The following is a 15,319-nucleotide window of genomic DNA, read 5'->3' on the forward strand; positions in this document are numbered from 1 at the left end:
ACTAAGGAAAACCTACCCAGTCTCATGAAATCATCTCAAAAAATGGGAAGAGGGAACTGATCTCCCCTATTGTTTGCCCCCTAGGTCAAAGATCCTGGATTCATGCCAACAAGCAAAAGAAAATGGTCCTAAGACCACACCGATAATTGCCTTCATACTGAGTTAAAGTCATGGCTGGCCACTACCACTACATGCCTCTCTCCTGATACACTGAAATTCAGAAGGAGTGACACTCTAAATAGTCTAGTAGGAATTGGTGGGCATTGTCTGTGGGGTGCTTGGCGCCTTGAGAGGTGCCATGCAGCTCTTCAGGTCTAAGCTTGGCCACTGCTCCCACACAGTACCAATACAACACACACCTCTCCTTTGTACAGTTAGTGTTAATAGTTACAGTTTCACATGTTTGTGATTATTTGATTAATGTCTTCCTCCCCTGTTGAACCAAATATTTCTTCCTAGTTTTCAAAGCTTTTCTGATTTCATGACAACTCAGGACTACCCACTTTTACCTCCTAAATTTCCAATCCTGTATTCTACCTCCCCAGGTCCACACCTTCCAGAGTCCTGGGCCCCATCTCTTGTTTCAATCCCTCAGTTTTCCTGATACACAAATCCATTTGTATTTCTAAGACCCAGTTTTATCTTCCTTTATCCATTTTATTTCTCCCAGAATTGTATTTTGAAAACCTCTATTACTATTTACCATCCATATCACCCTCTGTTTTTATTCTTAACTTTTGGTTTCATCTTTTCCTAATTATCTCCAATAGGGATAATACAGTATTCACTCGATTCACATATACTAGAATTCTCATGGTTGCCAAAATTTCTGTACAGTTCACTAGATTAACCTACTTATCTATATTCTCAAAGTATATATAAGCAGAGCATGTCTAAGACTATATCAGATCTTAAGCATAAGTCCAACAAATAAAAAGACTTTTCTGAATCAGTCAGAAAGGGGGACCCAGAACTCTGCCTGCTTAACATTCTCCTCCCCTCAAGGCAGTCCCCAAATACCTGAGGGTTTAGTACCAGACTCTACTATTATATAATTATTAATCAGTCTGGAGATATAATTTCAGTCTATGGCAAACAAATATGCTTAACACACTATTTTAGATTATCTTCTCAAAGACATGTAAAAATAAGCTAGTGTATTGCTTTAAAAAATAGAACTAATCTTTCCAAAGTGCTTTTAAGTACATTACCTGCAAGGTTTTCTCTTTTTGTTTTTAAATGCATTTTAAACTTAAGTAATTTTTATTCACCCCTCTGTTTTCTCCCTCCTTCTCAGTAAAAAGGCTATCTAGCAATTTATTAACCAAAATTATTTTCCACTTTTTATCACTCATCCTAAATTTTCTGTATGTAAATCCCTTTTTTTTTTTTTTTTTTGAAAGAGACAGAGAGAGAGTGTATGTGTGAGCAGGGGAGGGGGTAGATGGAGAGAGTCTTAAGCAGGCTGCACACTCAGCACACAGCCCAACACAGGGCTCAATTTCCACAACCATAAGATATGACCTGAGCCTAAATCAAGAGTCGGAAGCTTAACTGACTGAGCCACCCAGGTGTCCCCAGACAGCTTGCTTATAAGCACAAAATGAAGACACTGCTACATGCAGAGACATATAGAAAGCTAAAACATATTCCTTTTTGGGTCTCTTATTTTCACGCTTTTACTTCTTCTCTAAGTCCAGAAACTATCCCATGATGGCAGACACTATTAATTACCTACCAATATCCATTTCCACTTCTTCCTTGCTATGAGAACCCAATTTTATTCAGGCAGCAATGTTAACCAGACCGGGAAACTCAACACGCTTATTATGTATATCAATCTTTTTCCCCTCATTCCCCATCCTCCCTTGCCTATGGGGGTGGCCCGGTGCGAAATGTGCAGGATGATTCTGGAGGATGAAAAGGAAATCAGCAGAGGGGAAGGGGCAGCTGTTCTGGGAAAAAACAAATTTTCCTGATAAAACATATAGCTAGCCCTTTCCCTTCCCACTGCCTGTATGGGATGCCTAAAAACATAGAAGCCCTAGGTCTCTCTGTCATCACTGCGCGACAGAACCAGCGCCTGCAACCATCTACTCACTGTTGGCTGGGTATTCGGTTACTTGCAGCAGAAAGCTTTCCTAACTGATTAACTAACTCTCCCCAATAAATCCAAAGAGGGGTCAAGCAGTCCTATAACAGCACAAATGAAGTGTGACCAGGCAGTACAGAGCCAGCCAGGTCCATCCTCTGACCTGCCATGACAAACTCCAGAAGGCAGTTTGTTAAAAGAGGACTGGTACTTTTGATTCCACCTGAACCTATCACCACACCTCAGAAGGCAATCCAGGTGGCGGCCAGGTGACCACACTCTTCAGGCCTTGTGGAGAATAGACTAGAAAAGTAAAAAACATAAATTTCAACCCCTATCCTCAAATGACCTTCATAAAGGCTCCTTTACAATTACAAAACATAAGTCCAATAAAGGGACTAAAATTTTACCTCATTGCCAGCTTGCCTTTAGCTTGTTAGTTGAAGGTTAGTCACTGACATTTTAAAAAATACCTTTCCTTTGGACAACCTGAGTTAACCAATGTCTTTCTTTACCAGTGTTAGCATCAAATACATTTCAGTGTTCAGATTTCCAGTGGCCCCATATGTGTGTATGTTTCTGTTTTTTTTGTTTTGTTTTGTTTTTTTACCGATTATTTGGTTAAGATTCAAATAACTCCATCACATTACAACTGACCAATACATCTTTTATCCTCAGCTTAATTGAGATATAACTGGCATATAATATTGTTTGTGTAAGTTTAAGGTGTACAATATGACAAGAGCAATATATCTTGCAAATCTCTTTTAATCCAAAGAATGCTCATCTTTTTTTTTTTAATCTTAACAATTAAAAAACGAGGTTGTTTGTTCTATCATTTCCCACAGTTTGCATTTTGGTGACTACATCCCTCTGGTGTTGATTTAACACGTTCCTCTCTTCTCTGTATATGTTGCAAACTGGTAGCTGGATCTGAAAGTTTGATCACATTCAGGCTTGACTATTCTTCCATCAGGAGGAATAACTAGTTTTCTTTTGTGATGCTAGTAGCCTTTTATGTTTCTGAACTGTTTTCACTCACAACACCTCTGACACCAAATGTTTAGGTTTTCCACACCAAACAATTCTTCAATTCCCTGTGGACACCAAGTGGGTGTCTGACACTTAACTACCAGGAGTTAGCTCAGACCCACAAGACTGCCCTCCCCCAACTTGAGAGACTAATCGCAAGTCCCAGGCCTCTGGTACTTCTGACCAACTGAGCAACTACAAATCAGGAGTTCTGACACCCCTCCTCCTCAACTTCGATGATTTGCTAGAATGGCACACAGAATTCAAGAAGGTACTTTACTTACTATTACCAAGTTACCACAAAGAATGAAAGACACAACTCATGAAAAGATTGGGGAGGACCACATGGCACACCACCCTCCCAGCACGTTGATGTGTTCACCAACCCAGAAGCTCTCCAAACTCTACCATTTAGAGATTTTTGTAGAGATCCCATTACATAGGCAGTGTTGATTAAAGCATTGGCCATAGGCAATTAATCAGTTACCAGCCTCTTTCTCTTCCTCAGAGTTTGGGGGGATGGGTGGGGCTGAAAGCTCCAACACTATAATTACATGATTGGCAACCAGCTCCCATGTGAAACTATACAGATGCCCACCAAGAGTCACTTCATTAGCATAAACTCAGGTTTTCCAAAGGTTTTAGAAGGTCTTTGGCCAAGAACCAGGACAAAGATATGGATTTCTTATTATACCACAATATTCAATGCCTAGAACCATTAAATTGTTGGGGTGTGTAATTTGGTGACATTCTATCATTCCTTCTTCATTTATTACTGGAATACTCCTATAAAAAGACCTGTTTGGGGGTGCCTGGGTGGTTCAGTTGGTTGAGCATCTGACTTGGGCTTAGGTCATGATCCCATGGTTCATGGGTTTGAGTCCCACATTGGGGTCTCTGCTGTCAGCACAGAGCCCTCTTAAGATCCTCCATCCCCCTCTCTCTCTCTGCCACTCTCCCATGCACATGCGTTTGCTCTCTCTCTCAAAAACAAACATACATTTTGAAAAAGACCTATTTGCTACTCAGCAATACAGTTCATAAATCAGAAAAAGAACAGATGTTTGATTTCCTTTTTTAAAACTCATTTCAAAATAATGATTTGCTTCTCCAGAATTCTCCAACACTGATCTATTAGTTGCTTTTCATTTCATAATATTATAAACTCATGAATTTAAACATATTTCATGGGTTTTAATCTGTCATCATTATTCTTATTGGTGGTCAATTTGTCTCATCTTTAGCCAGCAGGAGCCTCTTCAGGTTGATTCCTGAGTCCTTCTGACACTCCCCTAAGTAGTCTTTGATGGCTCTCTTGTTACCTGATATGAGGTTTCAGACTCAACTTAAAAATTTCCTAAGCCAGTGCTAGTATCAGCCATTTCCCCCAAGGAACCCTCATTCCTTTTAGTAGGCAACGGTGTCTGGATTCCACAATATGAGAGTAATACCTGTCAGTTCATTCATATATCAAACATTTTGTGAGCAGTTAATATGTGTCAGTCACTAGATTTGGCTTTGAAGATACAAATATATAACACAAGCTCATAAAACTGACAAATGAGTGGCATATACTTCGAATAGATAACCAAGAGATGTAGAAGACAGCAAATAAGCTCCAGGCAAAATAATCCACTTAGAACTTATCTGGCCAGGGAATACACTTCTCTCTAACTAGTATCCCTAGAAGTAAGAGAGAGACGTGATTCATAATGACATAATTACACATAATGACACAGTTACAGAAAGACTCAAAGAACTATACCTTGACTAAAAGAACAGAACTGAATCAGTCTCCAGACCTATAAGTACTCCTGCTCATGAATGTCAATCAGAGCAGGGTCAGAGGGAGACCAGACTTATTTTCAAGTGTACAGAATTACACAAATAACCAAATGCTCTCATAGAATGTTAAAGGTCCTTGCCAAAGTAAGGAAATCTTTTCTTTCCAAGCATAAATACACTATCAGTGTGTTTTTTATATCTAATACAATACTATTACAAAGATTAAAGTGAAATACTTCTCAATCAAAAAATATTTTCAGGGGTGCCTGGGTGGCTCAGTCAGTTAAGTGTCTGACTCTCGATTTCAGCTCAGGTCATGATCTTGTGGTTCGTGGGTTTGAGTCCCACATCGGGTTCCATGCCAAGGGTGGAATAGCCTGCTTGGGATTTTCTGTCTCCCTCTCTCTCTCTCAAAATAAATAAATAAACATTATAAAATGTATTTTTTTTGAAATTTCCAACTTTTCCATTCACTAACTTCCAACTAGAATTACTAACAAAGCAGCTTACCTTTTGTCTTTTTTATGAATTTTCCCTCTTCCCCATTTCTACTTACATCCCTCCCTGTTTCTTAAACTTCCTTCTTCCTGACTTTCTGCAAAACACAGCTTATCCAGGAACCCCACTTAAACCAATGACAAAGGGATAGAAAAGACAAAAAGAAACTGCTTCCTGGGTTAATTTTAAGAGGAAAATTCATTTAAGACTGTATCTAGCATTTTGAGTTCTCACAGAGAAAAGGTAAATGTTAACCTGTTTGAAAATGTTAGGTGCTATAAATAAATTACAAAATTAAGCATTATAATGGAAAATAATAAAATCTCCCACCTTTCAGCACTAAATGCTGACTCTGTGTCGATGTATACAACACCTCCTTCTAATCCTCCCATGTTGGTGGGTAATGTGGCCAAAATGCTCATCATCATACAAAACTGAGTTTTTCCACAACCTGGTGGGCCTGTAATCTAAAAAAAAAAAAAGTTCTTTGAATAAACATCACAAGCTAGTCAAAGCAAAATTCTTTTAAGAACTTGCCATATGCACAGCCCCACTAACCTGGGTTCTCATAAAGAACATTTTAATACATCTATTGTATGTAAGGAATTAACTTCTCCCCTGTGTATCTGGATTGGTACTAGTTATGTACTATCCTTGGGAAAAATGAGAAAACAGTCACTTCAAATCATGTTCTGTGTTCTGTAACTCAGATGAAAAACTTTGGTTGAGAGATGCTGGAGGGTACATTTATACATTCAGAACCAAGAGTTCTATATATCTTTTCCTCATTAAGACATTTATGGAAGGAAATTGAAAATATTTAAGAGGCTTTAATATTTGGTTTAGCATTCCTCATGAATTAGCCTTTTAGAACAATTTTGTACTAGTCCCCTAAAAAGCTACTTTGATCTTTATTCTGCAGAGTAAAGAAGTTAGGAGTAGAGTGCTGATGTATACAATTTATTTTCAAATGCTTTAGCATAAAAAAAAAGGCATGCACGCACACACGTGTGTGTGTGTGTGTGCATGTGCGTACAAAGGGAGATAAAACAAATGTAACAAAATTCAACAATTGTTGAACCTAGGTGACTCATACTTGGAAGTGTGTGTTTTGAAATTTTACTTTGTGGAAAGTTTTCTGCAATTATAAAATGTGAAATCAGGAGAATAGAGATGGAAAAAAAAGAGGAAAATTCATATACATGCATATTCAAGTCAACTAGAAGTAGTTAACAAAAATTAATTTGAAAATGTTAAAAATATCCCCTTTAAACATACACTATTTGTCACATTGGCTATGGCATACAAACTTTAAGAACCAAAACACTATCCCTTTTGTGAAAATAACACTGTTTTTAACACAATCTTTCACAAAGGAAGGGAAAAGAACAGGAGAGGAGGAGAGAAAACAATCTCAGGGAGACAGGAAAAAGTCTAAGCTAAGACTAAGACAGACTACAAATATGAATAAACTGTCCCAGATACATCATGAAGTAGGAAGAAGTAAGAAGGGATGACCCATGAGTCTACACCATTTGTGCCAGTGGTTCTCAAATTTAAGTGAGCATTGGAATTGCCTACCAAGCTTATTAACAGGAATCTCTGGTTCAGTAGGTCTGGGATGTGGCCTGGGAATTTACACTTCTAATAAATTCCCAAGTGTTGCGTATGCTGTTATACACTTTTGAGAACTACTGTTTTAAAATTTAGACTAGGGGATCCTGGGTGGCCCAGTTGGTTGAGCGTCCAACTCTTGATTTCAACTCAGGTCATGATCTTGTGGTTCGTGGGATGGAGCCCTGCATCAGGCTCCATGTGGATTGTGCGGAGCCTGCTTGGCATTCTCTCTCCCTCTCTCTCTGCCCCTCCCCTGCTCATGTTCTCTGTCTCTCTCAAGAAGAAAATAAACATTTTTTAAAAAATAAAAATAGGGGCGCCTGGGTGGCGCAGTCGGTTAAGCGTCCGACTTCAGCCAGGTCACGATCTCGCGGTCCGGGAGTTCGAGCCCCGCGTCAGGCTCTGGGCTGATGGCTCGGAGCCTGGAGCCTGTTTCTGATTCTGTGTCTCCCTCTCTCTCTGCCCCTCCCCCGTTCATGCTCTGTATCTCTCTGTCCCAAAAATAAATAAACGTTGAAAAAAAAAAAATTTAAAAAAAAAAAAAATAAATAAAAAATAAAAATAAAAATAGTTACATATCTTATTTCTTAGTTATACAAATCTTTTCATTCTCATAAAAACTTAACACTTTCAGTGATGCAATTATAATAATGAAAATAACAAATGGAATTATATTATTCTTTAATTATTTTGTAATTCAGTGCTTGAAATGTCAAGTCCTAAGTTCCACTCATTTCAGTACTTCAATGCCATGGCTGTATAGTTGAGAAAGGAACAATTGCAAACATGCAAGGGCTAAAATTTTTAAAATACATTACTTGTTGTACTTGCTATTTTCATTTTCCAGTAACTTCCACCAAATAGCAAAAATTTTTATAGAACTTTGGCTAATAAATTTCCGTCTTTCCTCATGTCAATTCAATTGTTCTTACAACAGAATCAAAAGATACTACATTTTCAGATTTTTAACAATTGGTTCAAAAATAAAAACTCTTTATTTGGAAGATTTTTCAACAGTATAGAAAATACCGTTACAATTTTTTAAGTGTGCAGATAACAAAGTTTTCATAAGACACACATATCTTTGACAACAAAAATAACATCATAAAAGAAATATTTCTAAGCAATGATTTTAAAAACACTCTGCATTTTAATCTGCCTTCAAAAAGGCAATTACAGTAAAAGCTTGGATTGTGAGTAATTTGTTCTGCGAGTATTCCGCAAGACAAGCAAATATTTCTAATAAACTTTAACTTAATAAATGAGCAATGTCTTGCAATACGAGTAGTATATGACGCCGAACATCACGTGATCATAACTGGGCCAATGGTTCTTGAAATTCACTTTGATATTCAGTTGCTTTGGATTAAAAGCATGTTCCCGGAACAAACTACGCTTGCAAACCAAAGTTTTCCTTGTATTTTCTTACTCATTGTTAAAACATTACTTTTACTTTGAAGGGATGTTTTAAGAGTGTACCACTGGTTGGTTGGTTGATTTTTAATCTGCTATGAAGCATATTGCCTAGCCACCTGTCATTTCAAAAAGGTCAGAAAATTTGACATATCTTGTCTTTTTATTTTAAAAAATGCTTCACCCATCCTTAAATTCAACAACTCTTTTACACTCCTTGTTGTGAGATCACCAAAGGAGGCATTGTGATTCAAATGATTTTCATGGTCAGTCCCCATCTCATTACAGAGTGCTATAGAGATTCCACACTTAACCAGTCAGGTTTTTGTAAAAATCAACAACACTGATCATTGTTATCAACTTGAAGTTGAAGTTGAAGAATCAACCTCTGTGTTGCTACAGATTGCCTAAGGATGATGCAACAGAAAAGTTTAAAGAATCTTACTTAGATACCATTTTTACTATTACTATGACTAGACTAGACTAATCTATCCATCAATCCATCCCTCCATCCATCCACTCATGAATCCATCTCACATTTTGTTGGGTTTTTTTTTTATTATTTTCTTTTAAGATTTTAAGTAATCTCTACACCCAACATGGAGCTCAAATTTACAGTCCCAAGATCAAGAGTCACATGCTCCACCAACTGAGCCAGCCAGGCATCCCTCCATCGCAGGTATTTTCCATGCATTTTAAAGCAAGTCAGAGACATCAATATACTTTCCCCTAACAATTCAGCATATATATCATTAACATGAGTTTAATATGTATGATTCTTTTTTTCTTGTAAGGTAAATTTTACATACAGTAAAATGCATACTCTTAAGTTTACCATTTGATGAGTTCCAACAAATGTATACACATATGTAATCTAAACCCGAGTCAGAACATTAGCATTACCCCAGGCAATTCTCCCATAAACACTGTTTTATGTTCTAAGAAATCATTTATATTCAAGAAGTCATATAAACATTGTATGTTCAGGAGGTTTATTTGAGGGAATATATCTTCTCTGATCCATCTTTAGTTTAATGGCACACACAAAAAATTTAGTTCTTCCTGTATTTCATTACTGAAACAAAATCTAGCTAGTATGATAATCTGGGTCATGGTAGAAACCTCTGTACTTACATAGCATCTTCCCACATTGGAAAATCTGTTTTAATCCTTAATGCTTCAAACCATCTCTAATGATTTCTATATTACTTCTGACAGTATTTGTTCACAAAAGGATCCATTTAAATTGTTGCCATATTGTTTCCTATGTTTTATTTCATTCATTTTACTATAAGGAAGGACACTGTGTTCCTAATGTTATTAATAACGTATGACATTTGGTCTTTTACTATTAAGAAAACACAAAAGAGGCTTTTAAATGTCTATTATTAACTTTAGTGAAGTTTTTCTAGATATTGACTTAAGTATCATATGACTTTTTTTTTTTATTTTAGAGAGAGAGAGAGGTTGGGGGAGAGGAAGAGAGAGAGAGAGAGAGAGAGAGGGAGAGAGAGAGAGAGAGAGAGAGAGAGAGAGAGAGAGAATCTTAAGCAGGCTCCACACTCAAGAGTGGAGCCCCACATAGGGCTCAATCCCAAGACCCTGGAATCATGACCTGAGCCAAAATCAAGAGTCAGATACTCAACCAACTGAGCCACCCAGGTGCCCCTGTATCACATGACTTTAAATGTCACTGAAAAACTTACAGAAGTTTGTCTTCCTATCCTGTGTGTTTCTTAATTATGATGCCTTCCTACTATCATTACTCAGTATTTCAAGGGACAAAATAACAGTTTTGTAATAATGAAAGTTTCATTATTAATGATAATGGATATAATTCCATATATCAAATTGTCTTCAGAATTTCAATTTTTTTTTTGGATGTCTTCTCAGATGGAATTAGATTGTCACTAACTTTCACTTTATCAGTCATGGGATGATCATCAGCTCTGATTTGTCTATGCATGTGGTTCACTTTTAGCCCATTATAGTATGGTCTTCAATCTATAGTTTCTTTGCAGGGTTCTTTTTATGTCATTTGTCTGTTTTGTGAGATTTGGCTTAGTTAAATGCAAAATCCACCTAACTAGGTATATGTAGAACTACAGTTCATCCCAGTATGTTGAAAATAAAGCTACAGCAAAGTGCCCCTGTCAACCTTCTGTATCATTTCCTCATGGACTATACCTGACACATGACAGTGTGACAGACCAAGTAAGGATGCCACTATCAATCTATGTATTAAATACTAATGAAAGTTTATTTCATTCTTTAGGCTGAAATACCAATAAAAAGTCAAAAGTTTTTTCCCACAACCTAATGAACCATCTTACATATTCTGCTTTGGAAACTGCTAGTTTTAAAGAGCCCCAAACAGTCTTCATGGACCTTTTAGCATTATCAAAGACAGCATGGATCAAGTTAATCATCAGATAACAGAGGAAAGGTAACTTGTCAGCAAAAGTTGAATGTGGATCTAGACAATGAAAAATGGTTACTCTTCAGAGTGCTAACCAATGAAAGAATACAGCACTGCCTTTCTACACATACATCTACATGCCAGGTTTTAGATTATGTTCTAAGATTTAATGAGCTTAAACCCATTAAATGCTTTGTGATTTTTAGTGGAAAGGTAAAAAAGTCACCATTTAAATTAAAATGATATATATGAAAACATTCAGTTAACATATCAAGTCCCATGAAAATGTAAGGTATTCTCTTATTCCATTTTTAAAGAAAACATGTAAAAAAATCTGAAAAGTTAAACAAATATAACTGGCATTTTTTCTACTTCATTATTTTCAGGTACTATTCAGTATAGTCTTGGGAAAGGTAAAATGTTATGGGAATAACATTATAAGATTTCTGGGTTTGTTTGTTTTGTTTTGTTTTTACTTTGCATTCAAAGTTGGATAACTACATTTACTTTAAGCTATAACTTCATTAGAATATTCTAATTCTTTAGCAATCTCAAATCCTCTTCATATATTTTTTATTCTCTTCCTAGACTCAAAAAAATTTATGTTGTATGCAATTCTGATGGGTTGACTGGAGTTAAATTTCATTATTTTTTCAGGTTTACTTAGTGGGTTAAAACATTTCAACATTAATAATTTTTAGCTTCAGATAGTTTAGTTCTGAATTCTACCAGCCAAACCACAAAATTTCAAGTTGTATTCAGTTCCCAGGTTCAGCTCCAATGGTGGTTAGAAAGAGAGAACATGCCAAACCAGAATAGTCTCAGTTATTTGCTTCTTGGAAACTCAAAGTGAATACCACATTTACACACAGAAGACACCAGTAAAGTACAATCAGCTTCATATCAAGTCTGAGTTGCAACTCTGCCTGAGAAATGTAAAAGAACTGGAAGAAGATGAAGTGGTAAAGATCACCCAAATATGAACAAGGAAGCAAATATTAATAATCAGTTTAAAGGAGAAAGAGAATTATTCACAAGAAAAGAAAGTCTAATTGTACTAAAGTAGAAATGAAGCCTACTTATCTTACTCTTAAGTTAGACTGAACAGTTGAGATGAATGTGAAACCTGGACCTGTTAGGACCTAAAACCAAGTTAACTCTCCTGACACTGAAGATGGGGGCAACAGGATGGGGGATCTGCCAAGCCAATACTTCACTAGAGAAAATTTAAGGACTGCCTGGTTCTGATCTGAGAAAGAGCTTATGGAAAATTCATATCATTTTTTTTAATGACACCCTTCACCCATCATTTGTCTCCATTTGCTCTATAATTATGTAGAAATATAATTAGGTCTTCAGACCTACCGAATTCATTTAAAAAAATAAATAATTCTCCAAATCCTAAAACAAACAAACAAACAAACAAAAGCAAACAATCTCAGAAAGGTCAGGTAACACTTTACCTTGTGAAAAAAAACTTGATCTTAAATTACTTTACATCAACATATGGAAGATTTTATCCCTTGGATTCTCTCCACCACTCCCTCTTATTTTATATTAACAACTGCTGTTTTTCAAGTACGTGGGAAGGGAGGGAAAAAGAGAAAGGAGGGGGCCAGAGCAGAAAAACACAGGAGGACATGAAAATGACAAGTACCCTAAGTTTTACAGTTAAAAAAAAAAAAACATCAAATAGTATCAAGGGACATAATCGTTCATTTAACAACCATATAACCTGTGCCATATAAAAGACTCCATGAAACCTTTATGGAGACCAAAGTTTATTTCTAAATCAGGAAATGAGTAAAGAATTAGGAACAATGATCCAATCAACCACATCTGCTAAACTCCTGTATTAGGACACGGGCCTGGTTATCTTGCCTTTTAAAACACTGGGCAGGATAAACAAATCATGTCTGTGGATTATATTCAAGGAACACCAATTAGAAATTTCTCCCTGGTAATCCTGCTGCTGTTGTTACACATGGAGCAGACGTTAACCTGACAATATTTTGAAGGAGATGAGACCCATGTTGGCCAACCTACAGACCCATGAGCAAGAAAAATAAATGTCTGCTACTGTTGCAAGCAGTGTAAGCAGCCAAAATTGACTAATCAAGTATTTATGTCTTGTACTTCACTGTTTATGCATCTCTATTACATGCCCAGCCCTTGTAGGCATTTAAGTTTACAACCCTGCCTTATTAGCTCCTGTGATCTTGTAGGCCACAGCTAACCTTGCCAATAAGAAAGAAAAAGAATTGTATATTTAACTGTTTTGAGGAAAACTCGGGATGTCAAAATAGGACTCTGGCATCCTGCTCCTACCTTTCTGGGATAGTAGAATAGTCACTTTCAAACAAAACTGCCCCACTCAAGGAGGACACTTGGTCTCCTTAAATCATGAACAAAGCATAGAAATGAGTCAGGAAATACCAATAATGTAAAAATGTGTTACATCCTTTCTTAGTATTTAGAGCAAGGATCTGGGGATAATCATCCCTCTTAAATGTTGTAAAGATTTGGCAGTGCTTCACAGGTTTACTCTTCCAAGGGTACTCTTGAACGAAGACACGCAGATGTTACAGCTCTTTTTGTTGACATGAGTTTGGACCAGTTCTCAGGATTACAATATGAAAACACTTTTTTTGGTGATCCCTTTAAATACAACCTTAATTTTACTGAATCACATTAGCATCTTTATTATGCATTCTCAGCAGGGGTCATCTTGACCCCAAGGGTGAAACCTAGCTTTGATGGGACAGGGGGGAGATTTTATGCTTTTAATGTATAAAACACAGACATACACAGTATGTATAAACAGGTAGACAGTATATCTGTGGCATTAAAATCTCATGGGGAAAGAAGACTTCATTAGAAAAAGGCAGTGTGTAAAAAGCTCCTTAGGGGAGAAAATGAAAACAAGATTGAGAAACACTGATTTAATCTACATTATCCCCTATGAGAAAGCTCCATGTGGTTTGACCTCCACATAATGTAAACTTTTAATCTTAAATTTCAAACATATCTTTACTACCAACAGTCAGTAATAACAGATGCAGAATTGTCTGCTTATAAACTCCACAAGTAAGGAGTTTGATGTTCTCAGGGAATGGGACAAAGCCCTGTAGTTCAGTTCCATCCATGATTCAGCAGTGTTGGTTTCTCTTTGATTTCTCTTCTGTGGCTTCTGCTTTTGGCATAAGTAGTGCTTCTCTAGTACCACTTTTGATCTTGGTGCTATAACTGCATATATGCAGATTCAGTGAAGTTCACAGAAATCAAAATTGGGGATAAAGAAATCAGGGAATTCTGAAGTTAGAGTCAGGAAAGAGCAGCTATAAAAATGCCAGCAGAACGTTTCCAGACTTACTCATACTCTCTCAATCGTCTCCAGGCCTCATCTAAGTTTATTCTACCAGTTACCTTACCTCTGTCTCACCTCCACCAGATCTACCTTCTACCTAATGTCCACAACTCTAGGTTTGACCTTTCACCAAAAACAAAGATTGTGCAATGCAATTAGACACCTCCATAGATACCACATTAGTGCTCTATTGCTATGTAACAAATTACCACAAACTTCACAGCCTAAAAACAACAGTGGTTTCTTATCTCACACTTCTGTAGGTTAGCAGTCAGTCCAGACGGGCCTGACTGGGCTCTCTGCTCAGTCTCACAGAGCCAAAATCAAGGTGTCAGCTGAGCGAAATCCACTACACTGCAGCCTGCTTCCTTGCTGGCTGTCATCTGAGGGCTACTCACCGCTTCTAGAGGCCACCTACATCCCTTCTCACATGGCCCCTTCTACTTTCATGTTTTCAATATTTCTGGTTTCTCCTTCTTCTTTAGTCAGAGAAAGCTCAGTTTTCAAGGGCCCATGGAAGTAGATCATGATAATCTCCCTCTCTTAAAGTCAACTGTGTCATATAACATACCATAATAATGGGAATAATAGCTCATCATATTCACAGGTTCCAGGGATTATGACAGAGCATCTTTGGAAGGCCATTTTAGAAATTCTGCCTATCACAAAGTCTATGAGAACGGAGTGGTAATAATTTTAAGTTTTTTAAAACTTACACATACACACACACACACACACACACACACACACACACACAAATACATACATATATAAACACACATAAATAGTGATAGCCAGGCCCTAAGAAAGATTCAGAGATCTCACTCTGGTATTCACGCTCTTCTAGTCCCCTCCCACACTACAACAGGCATATCTGTGTAAGAGAATACAGGAGAAGTAATGCTATGTAACTTCCAAAGCTAGGTCATAAAGACATTGCCATTTCTACTTTGTTCTCTAAGATCACTTACTCTAGGGAAAGTCAGCTGCCATGTCACGAAGAGAGTCAAGCAGTCCTGTGGAGAGGTCCAGGTGGCCAGTAACTGAGCCTTCCTGCCAACAGACAGGACCAACTTACTAGCCACACAAGTGAGCC

At 37.1% G+C, this 15,319-nt stretch overlaps 1 protein-coding gene across 2 annotated transcripts in view; it reads right to left on the reverse strand.

Annotated features, from left to right (window-relative positions):
* Positions 1-15,319, reverse strand: part of RAD51B (RAD51 paralog B) — a 576,579-nt gene that overhangs the window by 540,291 nt on the left and 20,969 nt on the right. For both annotated transcript variants that reach the window (XM_047079459.1, XM_047079460.1), the window contains one exon: positions 5,738-5,874. In XM_047079459.1, coding sequence (XP_046935415.1) covers positions 5,738-5,874 — 137 coding nt within the window. The remainder of the gene's footprint in view (positions 1-5,737; positions 5,875-15,319) is intronic.

The sequence above is a fragment of the Lynx rufus genome, unplaced genomic scaffold (genome assembly GCF_022079265.1).
Source record: "Lynx rufus isolate CCGP_SWC_20201006 ecotype Redwood Valley unplaced genomic scaffold, mLynRuf1.p SCAF_17, whole genome shotgun sequence".
NCBI lineage: Eukaryota > Metazoa > Chordata > Mammalia > Carnivora > Felidae > Lynx > Lynx rufus.